The sequence below is a fragment of the Bufo gargarizans genome, chromosome 3 (genome assembly GCF_014858855.1).
Source record: "Bufo gargarizans isolate SCDJY-AF-19 chromosome 3, ASM1485885v1, whole genome shotgun sequence".
Taxonomy (NCBI): Eukaryota; Metazoa; Chordata; class Amphibia; order Anura; family Bufonidae; genus Bufo; species Bufo gargarizans.
Genome location: NC_058082.1, coordinates 569,113,250 through 569,134,093, shown reverse-complemented (window position 1 = coordinate 569,134,093; position 20,844 = coordinate 569,113,250). Strand labels below are relative to the sequence as shown.

Here is a 20,844-nt window from a genome sequence, read left to right as displayed (position 1 = left end):
TCTATTTCCATGCTGAGATGAAAGTAAGCGCTTTGCCTAGGTGGCTAGGTTTACGGAAATAGCCAAGCAGGCCAGCAGTCCACTGTTTCTGTAGCTCCAATTGCACTGAATGGGAGCTATGCAAAAAGCATAGCAGAATGAGCTACGCTGCTTCAATAACTTACTGCAATGGGAGCCACGGAAATAGTGGAGCGCCAGCTCTGCCATTTCCATAAGCCTGGCCATGGAGGGCAATCACTTAGTCCCATGGGAATGGCGAGATCGGACAACCCTTTAAGGGTCCTTTTACATGGACAGTAATTAAATGCTGCTGGGTGATATACAATCCAATTGGCCCTCATTTTGAACAACCTTTCATGCAGCACAATGCTACTTTTAGGATCCGTTCATGCAACTTTTTTTCCCACTGGATTTTCTGCTGAAATTCCGCTGGCTTCGATGTCCTTTCTACCCCCCATTCTTTTCAGTGGGAGGAAGTGCTGATGATCGTGGAGCGGCAGTTTAAAGTCGTGACTGTGCCATAAGGTAGATGTCCCTTCTTGGAGCGGTCGTGGCCACTCCAGGATCTTCAGCGCTGCCTCCCGCTGAAATTAATGGGAGGCAAAAAGGACGCAGCCGCTAGCATAATTTCGGTGTGGGTATCCAAGCCAAAATTCCGCAGGAGAAAATGCAGTGTGAACAGGCCCTTAGGGTATTACCAGACAGTGTGGCTGGCCACATGCGGCCAAAAGACAACCACCGGTGGCCACCAATGGACACATAATTTTAAGGCCATTCCTTACATCTGAAATGAGGATTCATTAAAACATGCATTCCTAATAATTGGCTCAATCCTCAATCCTGGCCATTGCCCAGCCGTTCTGTGCATTGGGGACCGCAATTTGCAGTCCCCAATGGACAGACCCCACCTGTGAAGCTGCCGCAACGGATCCAGATCCATTCAACTTGAATGGGTCCGTGATCCATCCGCACCGCAAAGAAATAGAACAAGTTCTATTTTCTCTGCAGTGTGGAGGCATGGACAGAAACTATGCTTCTGTGGGGTTCCGCGCCTTCGTTCCGCTTCACAGCTTTGGATTGCAGACACATTCAAGTAAATGGGTCCGCATCCGAGATGCGGTGAGCACGCAGCCGGTCCCACATAATGCAGACCCGCTGTTTGCGGACTGCAATACGGGCCACGGCCAGCAACGGCCGTGTGCATGGGCCCTAAATGGGCCCTAAATTTTCTGTGTATGGTGCATAATACAGTCCCTTTTGGAATAGTTTTAACAGACGTTTGTTAATTATTACAAACTCGATAGCTAATCAGAAGAAGGTACAAGGTGCAACCAGCTATTTTAAGACCAGTACCATATGCCACATCATGGTTCTTTTAGCTACATAGAAAAGTTGCATCTATATTGCTTAAAAAGGACCTGCCTGTAACCTCTCCTGACATGTCAGTTTTCATAACTATGTGCATTCCCCATCCCATAAGAATTCTGGAACATCTATTCTTATGACTCTATGTTGTGCCATTCCTCTATTATTCTTGCTAGAAGTTTATGATTGCCAGCAGTTTGCAATAAAGCTCTAACTGAATGTTGCCAGTTGGGGGTGTGTCCCTGCACACACTGGCAGCACTGATTGGCTAATGTCAGACTGGGACACACCCAACTGATAATACTCATCTGGACCTTCATTGCAAACTGTTAGTAATGCATTTATAAACTTCCAGCCGGAATAATAGAGAAATGGCACATCATAGGGATGTATGCGCCATCATTTCTCTTACATGAGGAATTTAAGCAGTTACTAAAACAGATATGTCATGAGAGATGACGGGTCCCCTTAAATAAAAATAAAGCCTAACTCTGTTAACTATTGTGGCCAATTGCCATATCGAGTTACTATTCCTTCTTGGCCCAAGCAAAGAGTAGTTGCCTACAGTATATGTCCTCCGTCAGATTATCCGTTCTCTTTAGGGTTGTCCTTCTTATTGGATGAGAGCAATATTAACTTTACATTATTAAAGGGCATCTGTCAGCAGGTTTGTACCTATGAAACCTGCTGACCTGTTGCATGTGCAATTGGCAGCTGAAAACATCTGTGTTGGTCCCATGTTCATATCTATGTGTCCGCATTACTGAGAAAAATGTTGTTTTAATATATGCAAATGAGCCTGTAGGAGCAACGGGGGCGTTGCCGTTACACCCAGAGGTTCTGCTGTCTCTGCGACTGCTGCACCATGTGCATTTTTATTGACAGGGCCAGGAGTGGTCACATTTACACTGCCTGGTCCTGTCAACCAAATTGCAGAGGGCGTGGCAGTTGCAGAGAAAGCAGAGCCTCTAAGTGTAACGGCAACACCCCCATTACTCCTAGAGGCTTATTTGCATCTATTAAAACATAATTTTTCTCAGCAATGCAGGCACATATGAACATAGGACCAACACAGATGTCTTCAGCTTCCTAGAGCACATGTAACAGGTCAGCCAGTTATGTAGGTGCAAATCTGCTGACAGATGCCCTTTAACATTGTGACTACCATGTGCCATTTATATTACTGGTGTCTTCTTAGAGGAAGAGCGGCCTTTGAACTACCTTGGGCACCAGGGCCTGGGTGTTACCGCTACCTCAACTATGCCATTGACTACAGGATGAAGGAGTTGTGGTATACAGTATGTCGCTGATTTTCCTTCTTGACCTCGGGTGGTATAAAAGTCTCATAAAAGACAAAGAATAAATTTTGTACAAGCATGGAAAGCTATAAAAATAAAAACCTTTATAAGAAATCCAGAGCTCCTTACTCAATGTTGCCTTTATTGAAGAGCACAGTAGCCCAACCTTTCACAAAGCCTGGATCTCTTGTAAACCAGAGGATGACCAGAAGAGTAAAGAGCAGAAGGACATTAGACTCTGCAAAGGATATAGGACCCAGCTTGCGGTATTCTTCCCGGATCACGTTATAAGCTGCGCGTTCCTTCTCTGACCTGGTGGTGCCACAGCCCCATGTCTTCTTAAAGCTTAATATGAGGAAAAGGTGAGGTGGTTACTCTTATATCAAGAGATAAAAGCAGTTTCAGGAAGAACACTATAACTCCTTCCTAGTTTCACAGGTCTGAATTTCTGACTGAATGATTAGTCCAGCAGATTTCCCTATGGAAAGAAAAGAAATAGAAAAAGGAAACTGAATAATAGAAGGAAGAGGAGTTAAAGGGCATCTGTCAGCAGATTTGTACCTAGTAAACTGGCTGTCACGGATGGTGTAACAGAAAACAAGAAGTTACAAATAAGGATCCGACTGGCTTGATCCGAAACTAAGGAACAAAAGGGTGACCCCTATTTAAGCCCTGAAACTCTCCCTGTCTTCTTAGCCCATGCAAAGATCTCTATGATAGAAAATTGCATGCCCTCGTGCCTCGACTGTATGACACCTGAACACCCTATAATAGTGAGGGGACACGACCACCGGCTCCCTACACTTAATACGGAGGGAGTCAGGGTCACCTAGGATCAAGCAAACAGGAAAACACAAATCAATGAACAGACTTATCTGTAGAAGCATCAGTTGTAGCATTCAGCATGTACACACTCCAGGAAGTTGTATAAACCGCAAAGTGATGCAGTATGGGAAGGGATTTAAAGGGATGCAATCAGTGCAACTACATGACAGCTGAGAGAGGCTAACAAGATGACAAAACGAAAGCAAAACAAGCAGGAGGTTCTGAAGAACGTCTGTCAGAGCTTCTCAGATGTCTGGTGGTGACACTGGCTGACCTGTTACATGAGTGCTTGGCAGCTGAAGACATCTGTGTTGGTCCCATGTTCATATGTGTCCGCATTGCTGAGAAATATGATGTTTATATGTATGTAAATGAGCTTCTAGGAGCAATGGGGGCGTTGCTGTTACACCTAGAGGCATTGCTGTCTTTGTAACTGCCGCTCCTCTGCACTGTGATTGACAGGACCAGGCAGTGAAAACGTCATCATGCCTGGCCCTGTCGAGCAGAGCCTCTAAGTGTAACAGCAACACCCCCATTGCTCCTAGAAGCTCATTTACATATATTTAAACATCATATTTCTCAGCAATGCAGGCACATATGAACCTGGGACCAACACAGATGTCTTCAGCTGCCAACTGCACATGCAACAGGTCAGCCACTTTTATAGGTACAAATCTGCTGACAGAACCCCTTTAATGGAGTAGTAAGCAGCAATTAATAGTAAAATAGGAAGGAAAGAATGTTAGAGATGACCCAGAAAAAGACAACACAGACTCCAGCCTGATTAGTCAAATAGTCAATAGTGGGGACAGCACTCATGTACGGCCAATCTTTATTTATAATGGTATATGAGTATGTGAAGAGACACTGACATTCCCCCACAGTTAAAGGGGTTGGCTCATCTCATACACTGATAGCATATCGCTAGGATGTCATATCGATGCGGGTCTCACCTCTGGGACTCTCTCATATCTCCAGATTGGGGACTGCAAAGTGAAGGAGAGCACATGTGCAGCGCGCTCTACATTTATCACTATGGGAGTTCCAAATATAGCTTTTATGGGACGTTCCATATTGATGAATACAGAGCGCACTGTGCAATCACAGCCACTGCTCCATTCACCGCTCGGGGACTGCCAGAAATAGCTGAGCTGGCGTTATTTTTGAAACTCCCATAGTAGCAAATGAAAGGTGGCCGCACATGTGTGGCTGCTCTCCGTTCACTTCAGAGGCCCCGTTTAGGAGATTGAAGCGAGTTTCAGAGGTGGGATATACCATCAATGTGAGAGATAAGCCAACCTTTATAAGGGCACCTAAGCTTGGTGATATAATGGAGAGAATTCAGAAGCTCGGTGACACAATGAAGAGGACTCCTATGTTTTCTGCTGTAATAGAAAGGACTCCTAAGTGCTTCATTGCTCGGACTCTTTGCAGGCGGACTACGATGAATGCCAGTGAGTACCGAGACACCAATGACATTTATGGAATCGGCATCTTTTCACCTATACACCAGTTTGTAGGGGTAAATCATAAGCCTTTTTTTCACTGCATGGAACTGGGTCGACTTTACCCAGCTCTACTCTGCTTTTCTTGTTTTTCCAGTAGGCCAAAGCTAAAAATAGCACCTGGTACTTTTTTGGTACCTCATGTGAGAAGGTTTCCATAAAGTCACATTATAAGAATAGTAGAAATATTAATAACCAATATTTTAGGTGTAATATTGATGCTTTAAGACAGGTGGGGGATTATCTCGCATGACCCTGGTGGCTTCACCTCACTGTTAAATGAGTCACAAATGAGAGCTCCAATAAAGTGTGGCCTCAGCAGGTCACAGCACCATGTACTATGTACCGGTTGAGATGAGCATGTCACTGGTACAGAGTAAATGACGCTGTGACCTGCCAAGAGCTGTTTATGTGTACTTGTTGGAAGAAAAAGTGGAATACTTTCTGTTTATCAAAGGATATATCCTTTTTATTTCAATATTTGTGGTACAGTTGTATATACAGTCAGGTCCATAAATATTGGGACATTGACACAATTCTAACATTTTTGGCTCTATACACCACCACAATGGATTTGAAATGAAACGTACAAGATGTGCTTTAACTGCAGACTGTCAGCTTTAATTTGAGGGTAATTACATCCAAATCAGGTGAACGGTGTAGGAATTACAGCAGTTTGCATATGTGCCTCCCACTTGTTAAGGGACCAAAAGTAATGGGACACAATAATAATCATAAATCAAATTTCACTTTTTAATACTTGGTTGCAAATCCTTTGCAGTCATTTACAGAAATCACAGAAAAAATGCACCAAACGGATATGCCACTGACTATACTGGCTAGTCATAAATGCAGATATTAAAAGCTGAGACTTTTGCCAATATATTCCTGTCAGGAAGATATCGGAGCCCACATGCACCACGTCACGGCTCTCAGCATGGCAAGGGGTCCTACCACTACGCTACCTATGGTGTGAACAAGGTCTGAAGGTGATGTAATCCAGCCCACAGCTGTGTTTTTGTCTTGTTTTATATGTAGTGTATGTGCCTTTACCTGGCATTCAAACACTCTCCTTTGCACCTGGTAGCCTCCATCACATGGTCTGATATGGGTGTGGCTTACAGTCTGGCTTTGTTCACATTGCACTAGTTGTCCTGCTAGGCGGTTGTGTGGAAGCTTGGCTGTGAGCTGGATTACATCACCTTCAGACCTTGTTCACACCATAGGTAGCGTAGTGGTAGGACCCCTTGCCATGCTGAGAGCCGTGACGTGGTGCATGTGGGCTCCGATATCTTCCTGACAGGAATATATTGGCAAAAGTCTCAGCTTTTAATATCTGCATTTATGACTAGCCAGTATAGTCAGTGGCATATCCGTTTGGTGCATTTTTTCTGTGATTTATGATTATATTTTCATCCGCACAATGCTCCGTTTTGTGTAGGATGCCTTGTGGTGCATGTGGACCGCGCCGACATCCTCCACCGTATGCAAAATATTTTTTGCTGGGGATAGTCGTTTTCTGCGGTCCACATGCGGTGGGGCTGCTCCCCCAATGAAAAACACGCTACAGTGTTAGGGGTTGAGCAGCTCCCCCAGATTTGCCACTATATTTCTGTGTTTTTGTGCAGTCATTTACAGCCTGAAGTCTGGAATGTATAGACATCACCAGATGCTGGGTTCCATCCCTGGTGATGCTCTGCCAGGCCTCTACTGCAACTGTCTTCAGTTCCTGCTTGTTCTTGGGGCATTTTCCCTTCAGTTTTGTCTTCAGCAAGTGAAATGCATGCTCAATCGGATTCAGGTCAGGTGATTGACTTGGCCATTGCATAACATTCCACTTCTCTCCCTTAAGGGATAACTGTCACACTTAGACCCTAATTTCAATTTTCATATATGTAGTTACTAATAACATGATATTCCAGAATCAGTTACTATTAGACGGACTTACCCCATATTTAATAAGATTCCGCCCTTAGCAACCAGTCTGCAAAAAAATGCAATTTCACTATTCAGTTAAGATGGCCGCCACTGCCCTCACCCTGAGGCTAATCCCGCCTGCCCTCACTAGCCAGTAACAATAGCCCCCCAAAAGTGTCAGTAACCACAGCCCTCCCCCATAAAGGGTTAATCTCCTGCCGCACAAAGGGGTCCTCTTACCACATGTTGCTTTCATTTATACACTGAGGAGACGGCAGGTCTCCCTTCCCTGGTCTGCGCTGCTTCGACTCTGCATTGTCCCAGTCTGCTGAGTGAGGGAGCGTCTGCCAAGCGCAGGGACAGGGAGAAGTGCACACAGCCCAGGCACTGTTATCAGCTGCTGGGGAGGACCTGGCTTTAATCATTTACTTACAGTCCCTGGCTGTCAGTAATCTGACCTTGCACGCTGTGTGCTTCTGCGTCCTCCGTCCTTCAACACAGAGGAGGGACCATGCCTAGCAACCTGATTTTAAGCAGAGGTAAAAATAGGCAGTACAGAGAATAAAACTGTGGAATTAAGGGGTAATTGAATACACAGTGAAAAGTTGAAATAGGGCCACCAAGGAGATATTAATCACCACAATCCAATACTCAAAAAATAAATAAAAAATGACAGTTATACTTTAACAAACTCTTTGGTTGCTTTTGCAGTATGCGTTGGGTCATTGTCCATCTGCATTGTGAAGCGCCGTCCAATGAGTTCTGAAGCATTTGGCAGAATATGAGCAGATAATATTGCCCGAAACACTTCAGAATTCATCCTGCTGCTTTTGTCAGCAGTCACATCATCAATAAATACAAGAGAACCAGTTCCATTGGCAGCCATACATGCCCACGCCATGACACTACCACCACCATGCTTCACTGATGAGGTGGTATGCTTAGGATCATGAGCAGTTCCTTTCCTTCTCCATACTCTTCTCTTCCCATCACTCTGGTACAAGTTGATCTTGGTCTCATCTGTCCATAGGATGTTGTTCCAGAACTGTGAAGGCGTTTTTAGATGTCGTTTAGCAAACTCTAATCTGGCCTTCCTGCTTTTGAGGCTCACCAATATCTTGTGGTGAACCCTCTGTATTCACTCTGGTGAATTCTTCTCTTGATTGTTGACTTTGACACACATACACCTACCTCCTGGAGAGTGTTCTTGATCTGGCTAACTGTTGTGAAGGGTGTTTTCTTCACCAGGGAAAGAATTCTTCGGTCATCCACCACAGTTGTTTTCCATGGTCTTCCTGGTCTTTTGGTGTTGCTGAGCTCACTGGTTTGTTCCTTCTTTTTAAGATTGTTCCGAACAGTTGTTTTGGCCACGCCTAATATTTTTGCTATCTCTCTGATGGGTTTGTTTTGTTTCTTTCAGCCTAATGATGGCTTGCTTCACTGATAGTGACAGCTCCTTGGATCTGATCTTGAGAGTTGACAGCAACAGATTCCAAATGCAAATAGCACACTTGAAATGAACTCTGGACCTTTGATCTGCTCATTGTAATTGGGATAATGAGGGAATAACACACACTGGGCCATGGAACAGCTGAGAAGCCAATTGTCCCATTACTTTTGGTTCCTTAACAAGTCAGAGGCACATATGCAAACTGTTGTAATTCCTACACTGTTCACCTGATTTGGATGTAAGTACCCTCAAATTAAAGCTGACAGTCGGCAGTTAAAGCACATCTTGTTCGTTTCATTTCAAATTCATTGTGGTGGTGTATAGAGCCAAAAATGTTAGAATTGTGTCAATGTCCCAATATTTATGGACCTGCATGAACTATATGGACATCCATGTGCACCCATAGCCTTATTTTGTTTATGGGTTGACACCTGTATATATTGTATGGACATTTTTGTGTACCCGTAACATCAATTTTTTTTTACAGTGGCTCCTTTCGCTGATCAGAGCATCTGTAACATCCCAGAGTATGTTATCAAACTCTTTTTCCCGCTACCACATGTTAAGTGTAATTATATTGTCATTATTGTCATTACATGTATTTTCTAGGCCTGTTTTATGTATTATGCTGCAATTTTCATGTTCACCAGCAGATGGCAGCAATGTGTTTAGCATAGACTTAGAGTAGACAGTTTAGCATATCTGGACTGGAATAGTACATTCCAGTCTGGCTCCCCCCGCTTTGAGGAGGTGTGAAATGTTCCCACATCCTGCCTCATGGGGAGGAAAGGAAGTTCAGTTTAGTGTGCCAGCTACCCCAGCTAGGGGAAGGCTGTGCTGGTAGGAGCTCCCAGTTCTAGGGATCCCAAGCCAGGCCCTCGTCTCGGTTGAGACCAGAGGACATTCCCAGCCTGAGCCATCAGCCTCAGCTGGTTGACAAGCAAGCAGCCATCTCCAGCCTCCAGGAAGAAGCATTCCCTGTGAGCCAAGCTGTGAGTACATATCCAGAGTCCAGGAGAAGCCAAATTCCTCCTCAGGCCCATACCAAGCAGAAGATAGTCAGAGCAGAAGATAAATACCTGCCATATTCTTCAGGCATATGATAAGAAGCAGACGAGCTATTGATCCCTGCCACATATTGCCAATACCTGCTGGGACCTAAAGGACTATTGCTGTAACTCGTATGGATTTATGCTGCCATTAAGTAAAGACAAGTTTGAATTATATAACAAGTCTGGATCTCATTTACTGCTACCAAGTTCCTCAATTACTCCTACTAGCAACACACTCATTTATTGCAAGTGAGCCAGGATCCAGGAGTCCAGCCGTACCCAGGTAGGAGACACCGTTGACATTACACAGAGACACTATCCCCACTCTGGCATTCCTCACCTGGTACGTGAGTTATTACATCTTAAAGGGCCCTGCTACAGTACCTGCGCACATTGCAATTGGCGTAACGAACAAACCATAGACTTATATACATCTATCCTGACCCACTGCATAATTGGCCACCGTACCACGGTCCTGCTCATTGCACATCTATGGGGTGTTACATAAGGTTCCTGACAGGGGATGACCCTTATCGCGGTGGCCATGCTGTTTTGATAGACAGAACCATTATAGAATAGGGAAATATTGGGTTAGTGTAACGCATACCCGGTTGTGCTGGATTTAGTGTGTTTATATGATTTATAACATTGGCAAATTGTAATTATAATATTAATAAAGGTTACGTTTTATGGTGGCCATTCTGTGAATCACATATACATGGGGGCTATGATAAGCAGGCACATTGCCGGATGTCACGCCAGATATATGATGGGGAATACGCCTCGTCATAAATTAGGAGGGGGATCCGTCAGTCCGTGTCCCTGAACTGTCCCTGGCATATATTTCAGTGTTCCTCTAAGCCAGAAAAATGGAGTAGAAGATGATAAATATGGTGGGGCCATAGCGAGGTCAGTGGAGAAACGGCACTGGCCATTGAAAAAGTTGCAAATGTGCAGTTTGTGACTTTTTCACGCTACAAAAGTGGCATATTTTAATGATAAATGAGCCATACTGTGCACCCTTATCTTAGCATGTTATCTTTTCCTGTGTTTCTGTTGGTACTATGAAGTAACACGACCATGCTGCTGTCTAGTGATTGCCCCGTGAGAATCTTCACCAATGTTACCAGCTATATTGAGGGGATACCATATCCATAGTGGAAAACCAACTACCTGGTGTCAAATCCAAGCAGAGATGAGTAGAGTACAGTAAGTTAGAGCCAGGAATATGCACGTTAATATCTGCACACATTGATTATGTCCTCTGTCTATAACATTATATGACTTACTTCATTCCCATGAATGAGAACTGGAGCCAGAGCCAAGCTATAGACAACATCACTATCATGTTGGGAAAGGCAAATCCAAACCAAGATGCAAAATTAAGAATATCTCCATTGTCCGGAAATATGCTGTAAAAAAATAAGAAATATGTAAGAAATCATTTTATCAGGAAAACTGTTGAGAAAACAATGAAGGGAATCTATTAACACTGACGTTTCTAATGGCAGTCTTAGTAATAAACTGTGTTCCGTGGTATTAAAAACTGTGGGGGAGATTTATCAAATTGGTGTAATGTAGAACTGGTTTAGTTGCCCATAGCAACCTATCAGATTCCACCTTTCATTTTCCAAAGAAGCTGTGAAAAATTAAAGGTGGAATCTGATTGGTTGCTATGGGCAACTAAGCCAGTTCTACTTTACACCAGTTTGATAAATCTCTCCCTATGTTTTTGTAAAATATGCAAAAACTATTCTTACTGTTAAATTTTCTGTCCAATGCTAGAAACTGGTGACCTAGTTATGGGAGCACTGGTAGTACATCATCTAAAAGCACCATCAGTGTTTCTGCAGATAGGTAGTTGACTATTCTGGTCTTCATAACGTAATGACCCCCTGCCCAGGGGGTCCCTAACATGTCTAATAGTTATAACTGACATAATTCCTGTGGTCAGCTATAGAAACAGTAGCTGTCATCTATGGTTTACTATGTATGATGCTGTATTGTGTGTGACATTGTGTGTGTGTGGTTTAGTTGCAAGTCTTTGGATTCTGAGTGATGAGTAAAAACACTGCCTGAATTTTTTTAGTTGAATTTTCCTTTATATATTGACTATGATATTCTAATCTCCAGTCTACGGTTCTTTGGAGCCACCTTCAATCTAGATAGAACATGTGCACGTCCACTTTTAACTGCATTGTAATTTTCGTTGTTATTGTAGGTACAAGAATATCATTGATACCATCTAATAGGTTATTTGTGAGCCCACATATACCTTAGTGGAAAATGACTGGCTCCAAAGTTACTAGCAAATAAGCTGACCTTTTGGTGCCTGTATTCTGGTGGATCATTCCAAATCTGCTAATCCCCAATGCTACCAACCAAAACCAGGGCAAGCTTAAAGGTAGGCTGTCACCTCCAAATGGCCATATACAGTGCTTACATGGCTCTGTAGCAAACCTATACAGGATTGTAACGGTACCTTTGTTCTTTTCTTTAGACTTGCACCAGCAGGAAAAACGAAGTTTAATTCATATGCAAATTAGCACTCGCAAGTGCCCAGGGGAGGAGTTTAGTGTGTAGGTGCCCAGGCTGCTCTGCTTCTTTTCACTTTACTCCTCCCCAGCCTCTGCCTTTGCCTGCCCTCTAAGTCCGGACCTATCGATGAGGCAAGACACTTGGAGGGTGGGCAAAGGCAGAGACTGGGGAGGAGTAAAGTGAAAAGAAGGCAGAGCAGCCTGGGCACCTACACACTGAACGCCGCCCCTGGGCACTTACACACTGAACGCCGCCCCTGGGCACTTGCGAGTGCTCATTTGCATATGAATTTAACTTAGTTTTTCCTGCTGGTGCAAGTCTAAAGAAAAGAACAAAGGTACAATTACAATCCTGTATAGGTGTGCTACAGAGCCATGTAAGCACTATATATGGCCTTATGGAGGTGACAGACTCCCTTTAACAACAGAGAAATCTGCTCAATATAACTTTATTCTCATCCAATCTGGAGACATCCATTTACTGCTTTTTCATGCACTTATATCCATCAGTTTGAAAGAGAAGAAATACGGTAGGGGTCATCATTACATTTCGTGAGAAAACCAGCGCATTGTCTTTCTACAAAGTTTTCTCACTAACTAATATTACTTTTACTTAAAATAATACAATAAAACCTTTCCCATATGTTCTGCCTACTCAGGCGCATCAGAGGTTTAAATAAGCATTCTTGTAGAACAATTACACTGAGATGATTTTCTTTGGAAAACTAGAAGATGCCTTCACAAAATAGATGTAGAGACGCCAGCTCAAGTTTAATAGATAAAAGACAAGACAGTGGTTTCTGTCAATTAATATATATATATATATATATATATATATATATGTACAGACTAGACAATATATTCACTCTTCAAACTCAATTAGATGAATGAGTAAACCAGTGATCCCTTACACAACCAGTAACCAATAAGTCCTTCACCTGAATAGGAAACCCTATTTAGATACAGCATATGATTTATCAACTTCTGGTATCTTGCATATCAAATTGTCAGATGGTGGAGGTATGAGGCTTCAACAATCAACTCAACAATACTTCAAATCTTTTTGGTGTTGAGACAAACCAGAATTAGAAAACATGCAGATGTGGCTATTTCAAGTGTCTAAAACACTACTGATGGACCACTTGTGGATGTGAGCTGCATTTCCTACAGTTCTTCTATGTAAACCCTGGCATACTCATTTCAATATTAGAAGCCCCAAGCTGGTCCATATGACATTAATGTGGGTTAACAGAATTAGAAAAACATTTCTGCTTTCTTCCCAAAAACAGTGCCACACCTGTCCTTGGGTTGTGTCTGGTATTGCAGCTCCGCTCCATTGAAGTGAAAGACGTTGAGCTTATAAGATCAGACCTGGCAGCCTGTGAATTGGTGTGGTGTTGTTTCTGGAAGGAAGCCATGTTTAACTTATTCTGGACAAAACCTTTAAATGGAGTAACAATCAGACCTACGTATTTTTGACAGTAAAGATGATTAGTAATAAACATAATTATATGCCTTTACAAATGTAATCAACTAGTTCATTTATTATTTGCATTGCATGGATTGAGCAATCGTTAACTATTCTATTCTTGTTTCCCTTGACATTGGCACTGGCTCCTGGTACTTTCAAATCCAACCAATTATGTAATGTATTTATTTCCTTTACTGTTCTTTTAAGACTCTCATTTCCCAGTCTTTATACCTTGGATACAACATGTCATACTCTCTTCTCCAGTAAGCTGATGTTAGGCACTACACACCTGCAAAATTTTCTGGCACAGGAGCAGAGTACTGGTTCCGTCCTATGAGAGAATTTCTAACGAAAATGTGAACGGACCAATACTAGTGCATAAAATTGTATCTACTTACGAGCTAAACTGTCCTTTCAGCACAAGGTTTGGCCCAGTTCCTGTTAATGTGGCTGTCCCTCCAATACTGGCTGCATAGCATACACACAGCATCATGCCCTTGTTCATTAATTTCTTCTCTTTTTTTTCTTTAGCTTCTAAGGAAATGTCTTGTGTATGTCCATTGGCCACAACTGCAGAAAGAAAAGTACATTTTTGATCTAAAAGGACACACTACAGGAAAACGATACAAATGGGTTATCTCTCAGTACAAACTTTAGAAACTTTAGGTATAGTAAAAACAATAGTATCAATTGACCTACATCAGTTTTCAGGACCCTCTTAGGCTCTGTTCACACCTCAGGAGATCCCATTACATTTGACTTGAAGAATAGTGCAGCATGCAGCATTATTTTTCTTGTCAAAATCATGGACACTCAAGCTTAACATTTTATTGACTTCTGTCTTTAGGCCTTTCCACCAAATTAGAATTGTACCATAAATACCTAAGCAATTCTCCCACAAAGCAACTGCTGTGGTCAAGTCTTACCTGCTCAATAGACAATGGACTCTGCTATTCAGGGGTGTCGCTAGGTCAAAATATCCTGGGCTTGGGCACCAAATATTTTGTCCAAGTTCCCGAATGTAGTTGCCACCTACTACACAACTGTATTGCCATCTTCAGGACCTAGGCCTGAGGTCTATGAGACAGAAGAACAGCGCAGGCGGTCATATTGTGATGACATCATCACAACCTCCTGCACCAGATCTCAGGCACCACGATGCATGTTGCACATCGATTTCATTGCTAGTACCTGAGCCATGAAGCCGGCAGCTCAGGCCGTAGGCCAGAAGTGTGCAGTGGCTTGCATTGCAGACGATTATGGGGAGTCAAGTGAGTATTATGTATTTTTTGTCTACACTATAGTACTAGGGGCACCATGTGGCAGACGGGTCACTATAACTACAGGGGGGGGGGGGTACTATAACTCCTAGGGGCACCACAGAGGGGCATTATACCCACTGCTTGACCTTTAGAAGAAGTAAAACTCTGGATTCATGGATGCCACCTACAGGAAGGTGTTACCTTCTGTAACTGTGTCTGAAAGTTATAAATGGATTGTGCTGATCGGCAGACAGTACCTTGGAGGTTTTCCAGGGATGGCAATGTATGGGCTACGTGTGTGTGTGTATGACTAGTATATAAGTTTGTACAAAACACTAGTTTGGTAGTTACCCCCCTACCCCTTACCTGTATGTCCCCTGTGTTTCTGTCCCATAGTTAGATAGTTAACCTTTTATTCATAATTCCCCATATCATTAATAAATCCCCTTCTAAAGATCCAGTAGCTATTGTTGTTAATATACTATTAGCTGGCACCCCGAAACGCAGCAGGTCTTTTTTTTTTTTTTTTTATTTTTTTTTTTATTACTTTGCAATATAACGCAGCAGGTTTTAGTGGCGGACCCAGCTAGCCCTTTATAAATCAGTGGTGTCTGTCAGGCACTGTTGGTGATGAATCTGGCTCTCTGATATTTTTTTTTTTTTCTGCTGAACAGAGCCTTAGTCCTCAGGCACAAGTTCCCAGATATTTCTTGCTGAAGGGCCCATATTGTACAGAGACACACAGAAGTTATTTTCTTGAAAATTCATATGGAATCCTTAAAGGGGTTGCCCAGGATTTTACTATGGATGACCTAGCCTCATAATAGGCCATCTGTTTCTGATTGTTGGCATTCCGACACCCTGTACCCCTATGATCAAGTGTTTCAGAGTAGCTCTATTGCCAGAAGTCGGCACCTGAACTCTACAGCTCCATCCATTGTGTAGTGGATGGAGCTGGTTACTGCAATACTGCTTCCATTCACTTCCATGGGAGGAGCATTGCAGTAACCATTCCCGTCCATTACACAATGAACAGACCTGAGAAGTTCCAGTGACAACTTCTAGCACAGGAGCTACAGCCGGTTAGTTGATCATGGGGGTGCAGAGTATGGGACCCCTGCCGATCAGATATTGATGGCCTATCCTGAGGATAAATACCACATCAACAAGAGACAATAGGGAAAAAGTAAAAGGATAAGCAGAATGGAAATCAAATGGTGCCAAAGGATTTGGTATTTGTTTTTTCTCCTGATGAAGGGGATAAGAGTATTCCCCCGAAACATGTTGAGGTTTTTAAAGATTCCCTAGGAATGGAGAGTGTGATTCTTCACAAGCCATCTGTGGGATTCTAACTTTGGTCGACCCTGTCATGGGTGGTGTGGGACACAAGCTAGATGCTCCCCCTCCCTAGTGAAGTGAGTAAAATATCAACAGGTGGGTATAGGTCACCTCTAGTTGTTTTAACTGTTTCTTATGCTAAGGATAGACAACCAATAAGCAAAATCATGGACAACTGTTTAAAGAACATACTGTATATTTTGGCATGTGCCTCTGTTTTTTCAGCAGCATACTGTGCTTTGTGTGGGAATCTTAAGGCAGAGCAGGGAACTTTAGTGATTCCATGTGGTGAATGCCAGGTTCTGTGCACACAGCTCGGCCATTAGCATGAACATTGCTATACAGTCCATACTTAGAATTTTTATAAAGTTTTTGTATTTAGATCCCCCCCCCAATCTTTTCAATAAAAAAAAATGCAAAGTCTGAACCAAACCAGTTTTGCAGCACATCGATATATTTCCGCCATTACATATACAGTGCGGTCATTTTCTTCTGAAATGTACTCCAGATGTAAGCACCATTCATGTAAATCACCATTCAGCATTGGCTCAAAGGTTTAAAAGTCCAGAAGTAAAAAGACGGTCAGATTAACTTTTAGGAGAATCTTAAGGTCAATGTTTAATTGGTGAAGTTAAATAAGTAATTTTAGACAAACTATACCAGAAACCAGCGTAATGTAAATGTCCTATTTCTTAACACAATATTAACCCTTTAAAACCACAATTGATAACCAAAGAACAATCCTGGGAGTATCTGTATTTTGTGTGTAAGTAAAATAGAAGAATGTTTCCACTGTCAGCAGATGTTCTAGTTGTGGTTAATGGATGCCTTTTTTTTTTTTTTTTACTGAGAATTACAATGATCTGTGCCTTTACTACACATCTACTGCTTGGCCATTATAGAGTCCATATCAAAAACTTTAATTCTGTAAATGTAAAATTAAAATGAAATGTCAAATGTAAAATTAAAAACACAATGCTACCTTTTGGTTGCAATTGTTTACTGTTTTTCTATATAGCACCCGATGACGCATTCCAGCCAGCCAATCACTGTAATGCCAGTAGCCAACATGGCTACTGGCATTACAGTGAGGGCAGTACTTAGCTGCACGTTTATTGGCTGCTTAGCAGGTTTTCGGCCGAGCATGCTCAATCATCACTACTTCTGACACGTCTGTTTTAATAGCTTCATGCATTTCCCACATACTAACAATTCTGGAGCATCTTTTCTTACGGCTCTATGTTGTGCTGTTCCTTTGTTATTTCTACTAGAAGTTATGAATAATTTCTAGCAGTCTGCAGTAAGGGTATAGAGGGGAGGTAACCAGTTGGGGGCGTGTACCTGCACAGTCTGACGATGGCAGCACTGATTGGATAGAGTCAGTCTGTGCAGGTACACCCCCCCAACTGGTTACCTCCCCTCTGTACCCTTACTGCAGACTGCTAGCAATCCATTCATAACTTCTAGAAATAATAAAGGAATGGCACAACATAGAGACATAAGAATTGTTATTACATGGGAATGCATGGAGCTATTAAAACAGACATGTTAGGAGCGGTGAAAGGTCCTCTTTAAACTTTTAAACATGGCACAACACATTTAAAGTAAATCTATCAACAGTAAGGGTACTTTCACACTTGCGGCAGAGGGATCCGGCAATCCGGACGCAAACGGATGCATTTGTGAGACAGATCCGGATGTGGATCCGTCTGACAAATGCATTGCAATACCGGATATGTCTTTCCGGTTGTCATCTGGAAAAACGGATCCGGTATTTTTTTTTTCTCATTTCTAAAGGTCTGCACTTGTGCAGACTGCAAAACCAAATCCGTTTTGCTGGAACACTTGGGGCCGCATCCGGCATTAATGCATTTTAATGGAAATTAATGCCGGATCCAGCATTCCAGGAAGTGTTCAGGATTTTTGGCCGGAGAGAAAACTGCAGCATGCTGCGGTATTTTCTCCGGCCAAAAAACGTAAGAGGGACTGAACTGATGCATCCTGAACGGATTGCTCTCCATTCAGAATGCATTAGGATAAAACTGATACATTTTTTTCCGGTATTGAGCCCCTGTGACGGAACTCAAAACAAAAACGCTAGTGTGAAAGTACCCTAATAGATTCACTGTGACAGAAAGAGACTATCGTGTGTGTGGTAGCTGCCCCTGGCACTTCCTGGTCTTTGATGGAGGTTGGCAGTAATCCTCCTCTTCCTGGAGACTATATGAAGCAACGAACAGGTATGGCCACTCTCAATAGGCGTCTCAGCAAATAAAGTGTTTCATAATCTGTATTGTGATTGTATTAGCGATGAGAATATCCAGAGAGTTAATATCCATGCACAGTATTTCAGGGATGGGCCAGTTTCAGAATACATCCCTGAAAATGATGCAGAGTTATACAGTACAACACTGGTATTAAATGTGCAGAATAAGGTCAGAATAATTCCTGTACTTACCATGCACATCAGTCAAGGGGATGATATTCTTTTTATCCATAAAATCAGATTGGCCTGAAACGATGAGAATATTAAGGTTAATAACGAACACTAACCATATGTGTAGTTGTCTTCCATCCATCCTAGGTCAGGTTCACACTGCTTTATAGCATCTCTGAAAAAAAGTATTCCTATGTATACCACGACAGGTAAATTCACTCCACTGCTTGAAAAGGACTTAGGTCTCCGTTTGACCTGCTATCTGTTCATTTCCATTGCTTTGCTGGACATTGTAGCACAGCCTACCACACTTTTCTGTCTGACAAAAAATCCAGAAAACAAGCAGAAAGCAGGTCAAAGTGAGTTCAGAGATGAATTCTTTTAACTCTGTTTCGCCCATTAAAGTTAATTTACCTGACAGGATATTCAAGTATTCAACATTTAATTTACCTGACAGTATTTTCAAGTATTCAAACATATACCCCCCACGGAAAACCCAATGGGGAGCCTTCATGGGGTTCATCCATCTGAAACATTGATGGCTAGGAAGGATATGCCATCAATGTCAGAAAGGTGCGGGTCTCACTTCTATCTCCAGAACAGGGCCCAGACATGAAGGAGAGCACACCGTGCATTCGAAGCGTGCTTTCCATTCACTGCTATGGGGGTTCTGCAAATAGCTGAACGGATGCGCTTGGCTTTTTTTTGGGAAGCCCCATGATGGTGAATGGAGAGCACACCAGCACATTTATCGACTGCCGGAAATTTCTGATCTGGTGCTCGGCTATTTTCAAACCTCCCATAGTGATGAAAGAAGGGGGGCTGCGCATGCGTGGTGTGCTGTCCTTCACTTCAGGTGGACCATTCTAGAGATAGGAGCGGGTCTCAGAGGTGGGACTGGCATCTATCTGATATTGATGGCATATCCTAGCGATATGATATCAATCTCTGAGATGGGAATACCCCATTCTTATAGGCATGTCAAAAGAGGAGTTGATTTCTGAGACTTTGTGTTGCACATATATTGTTATATATAGTATATATATATTATATATTGTTATATATAGTTTATGGTTATTTTGGACAATTTGCTGCTGGATTTAGCTCTTCTAGAGAAGCAGCAGGTCGCGAATAGAGAATCTTAGTCGAAAGTGATTGTCCAAAGTGACTGAGCAGATTAAGATCAGAATAGTTCCTGCACTTACCTTGCACATTGGTCATGGGGATGGTATTCTTCTCATCTAGTTGCATTTCTGAATTTGTTTGTCCGTCTGGATCCAAAATGGAAGGGTCCTGCTTGGTATTATTAAGCTGACTTAAAACTGCTTGAACAATAGGGACCATCATGGCTGTGGTTGCTGTATTGCTAATCCACATAGACAGAAAGGCGGTGACTCCCATGAACCCCAACATTAATCTAAGGAGAATTCGGAGGAAATCATTGTTAGTAATGAACACACCCTTGCGGTGGTCCTGCTGTATGTGAACCACTGCATTACAGTGTTAGTTCATCTTTGGACAACAATTTGCAGGTTTTATCCACCTGTAATATCCACTGGCAATCAAAATTAGAGAACAATTTATGAACACTTGATTTTTTCAGAAATAATGTAATCTACATTGATCATCATTTGAAGTATTTTTTGTAAGGGGTACACCATGCCATTAGAACAGTGTTTTCCCAAAATATCCAAAGTATATCAACATAAATCCTTTATTTTTCAAAAAACCTGATGATCATAATTGGAGAACAGAAATGACTGTAGCACAGAGAAAGATTCTAACAAAATTTTCTGAAGGTTACAACAGTCACCAATCAATAGGAAGTGTACAGGCCCTTGCTTTGAATGACTTGAGCACATCTGCAGCCACAGGACATCACTAGTCTCTCACACTGCTCTGGTATGATTTTGGTCCACTCTTCTTCCAGTCTCTTCAACAGTTCTGTGACTGTTGTGGGTTTCTTGACCATAACTTTGTCACCAAGGATTTTCCAGAAGTTCTCTATTGGGTTTAGATCAGGGCTCTGGGCTGGCCATTTCATTGTTTCAATGTGTTCAGTTTCAAGGAACTGCTTTACCCGTTTTGCTGTGTGATAGGGGACATTGTCCTGCATTAAGATATCTGGGTGATTGAGTGATGAACGCAAGGAAGGAACCATGTGTTGTTGAAGAAAGTTCTGATACACACTTGCGTTTACTCTGCCATGTAGCTGTATGAGAGGTCCAACTCCTGCTGCAGAAAACATTTCCCAAACCATGACACTTCCTTCTCCACCTTTCACTGACTTCTTTACACACTTTGGGTTCAGTCTTTCTTGTTGACAAACATATTGTTTCCTATACGACCCAAATACGGTACATTAAACTTGCTTTCATCACTAAAAT

At 42.4% G+C, this 20,844-nt stretch overlaps 1 protein-coding gene across 1 annotated transcript in view; it reads right to left on the bottom strand.

Moving 5' to 3' along the window:
* The window catches only part of LOC122930736 (solute carrier family 13 member 5-like), an 85,513-nt gene that overhangs the window by 16,060 nt on the left and 48,609 nt on the right, over positions 1 to 20,844 (bottom strand). The window contains exons 4-8 of the mRNA XM_044284311.1: positions 19,663 to 19,874; positions 18,479 to 18,532; positions 13,819 to 13,990; positions 10,702 to 10,824; positions 2,793 to 3,008 (exon numbers count right to left, since the gene is read on the bottom strand). Of these exons, the coding sequence (XP_044140246.1) occupies positions 2,793 to 3,008; positions 10,702 to 10,824; positions 13,819 to 13,990; positions 18,479 to 18,532; positions 19,663 to 19,874 (777 nt within the window). The remainder of the gene's footprint in view (positions 1 to 2,792; positions 3,009 to 10,701; positions 10,825 to 13,818; positions 13,991 to 18,478; positions 18,533 to 19,662; positions 19,875 to 20,844) is intronic.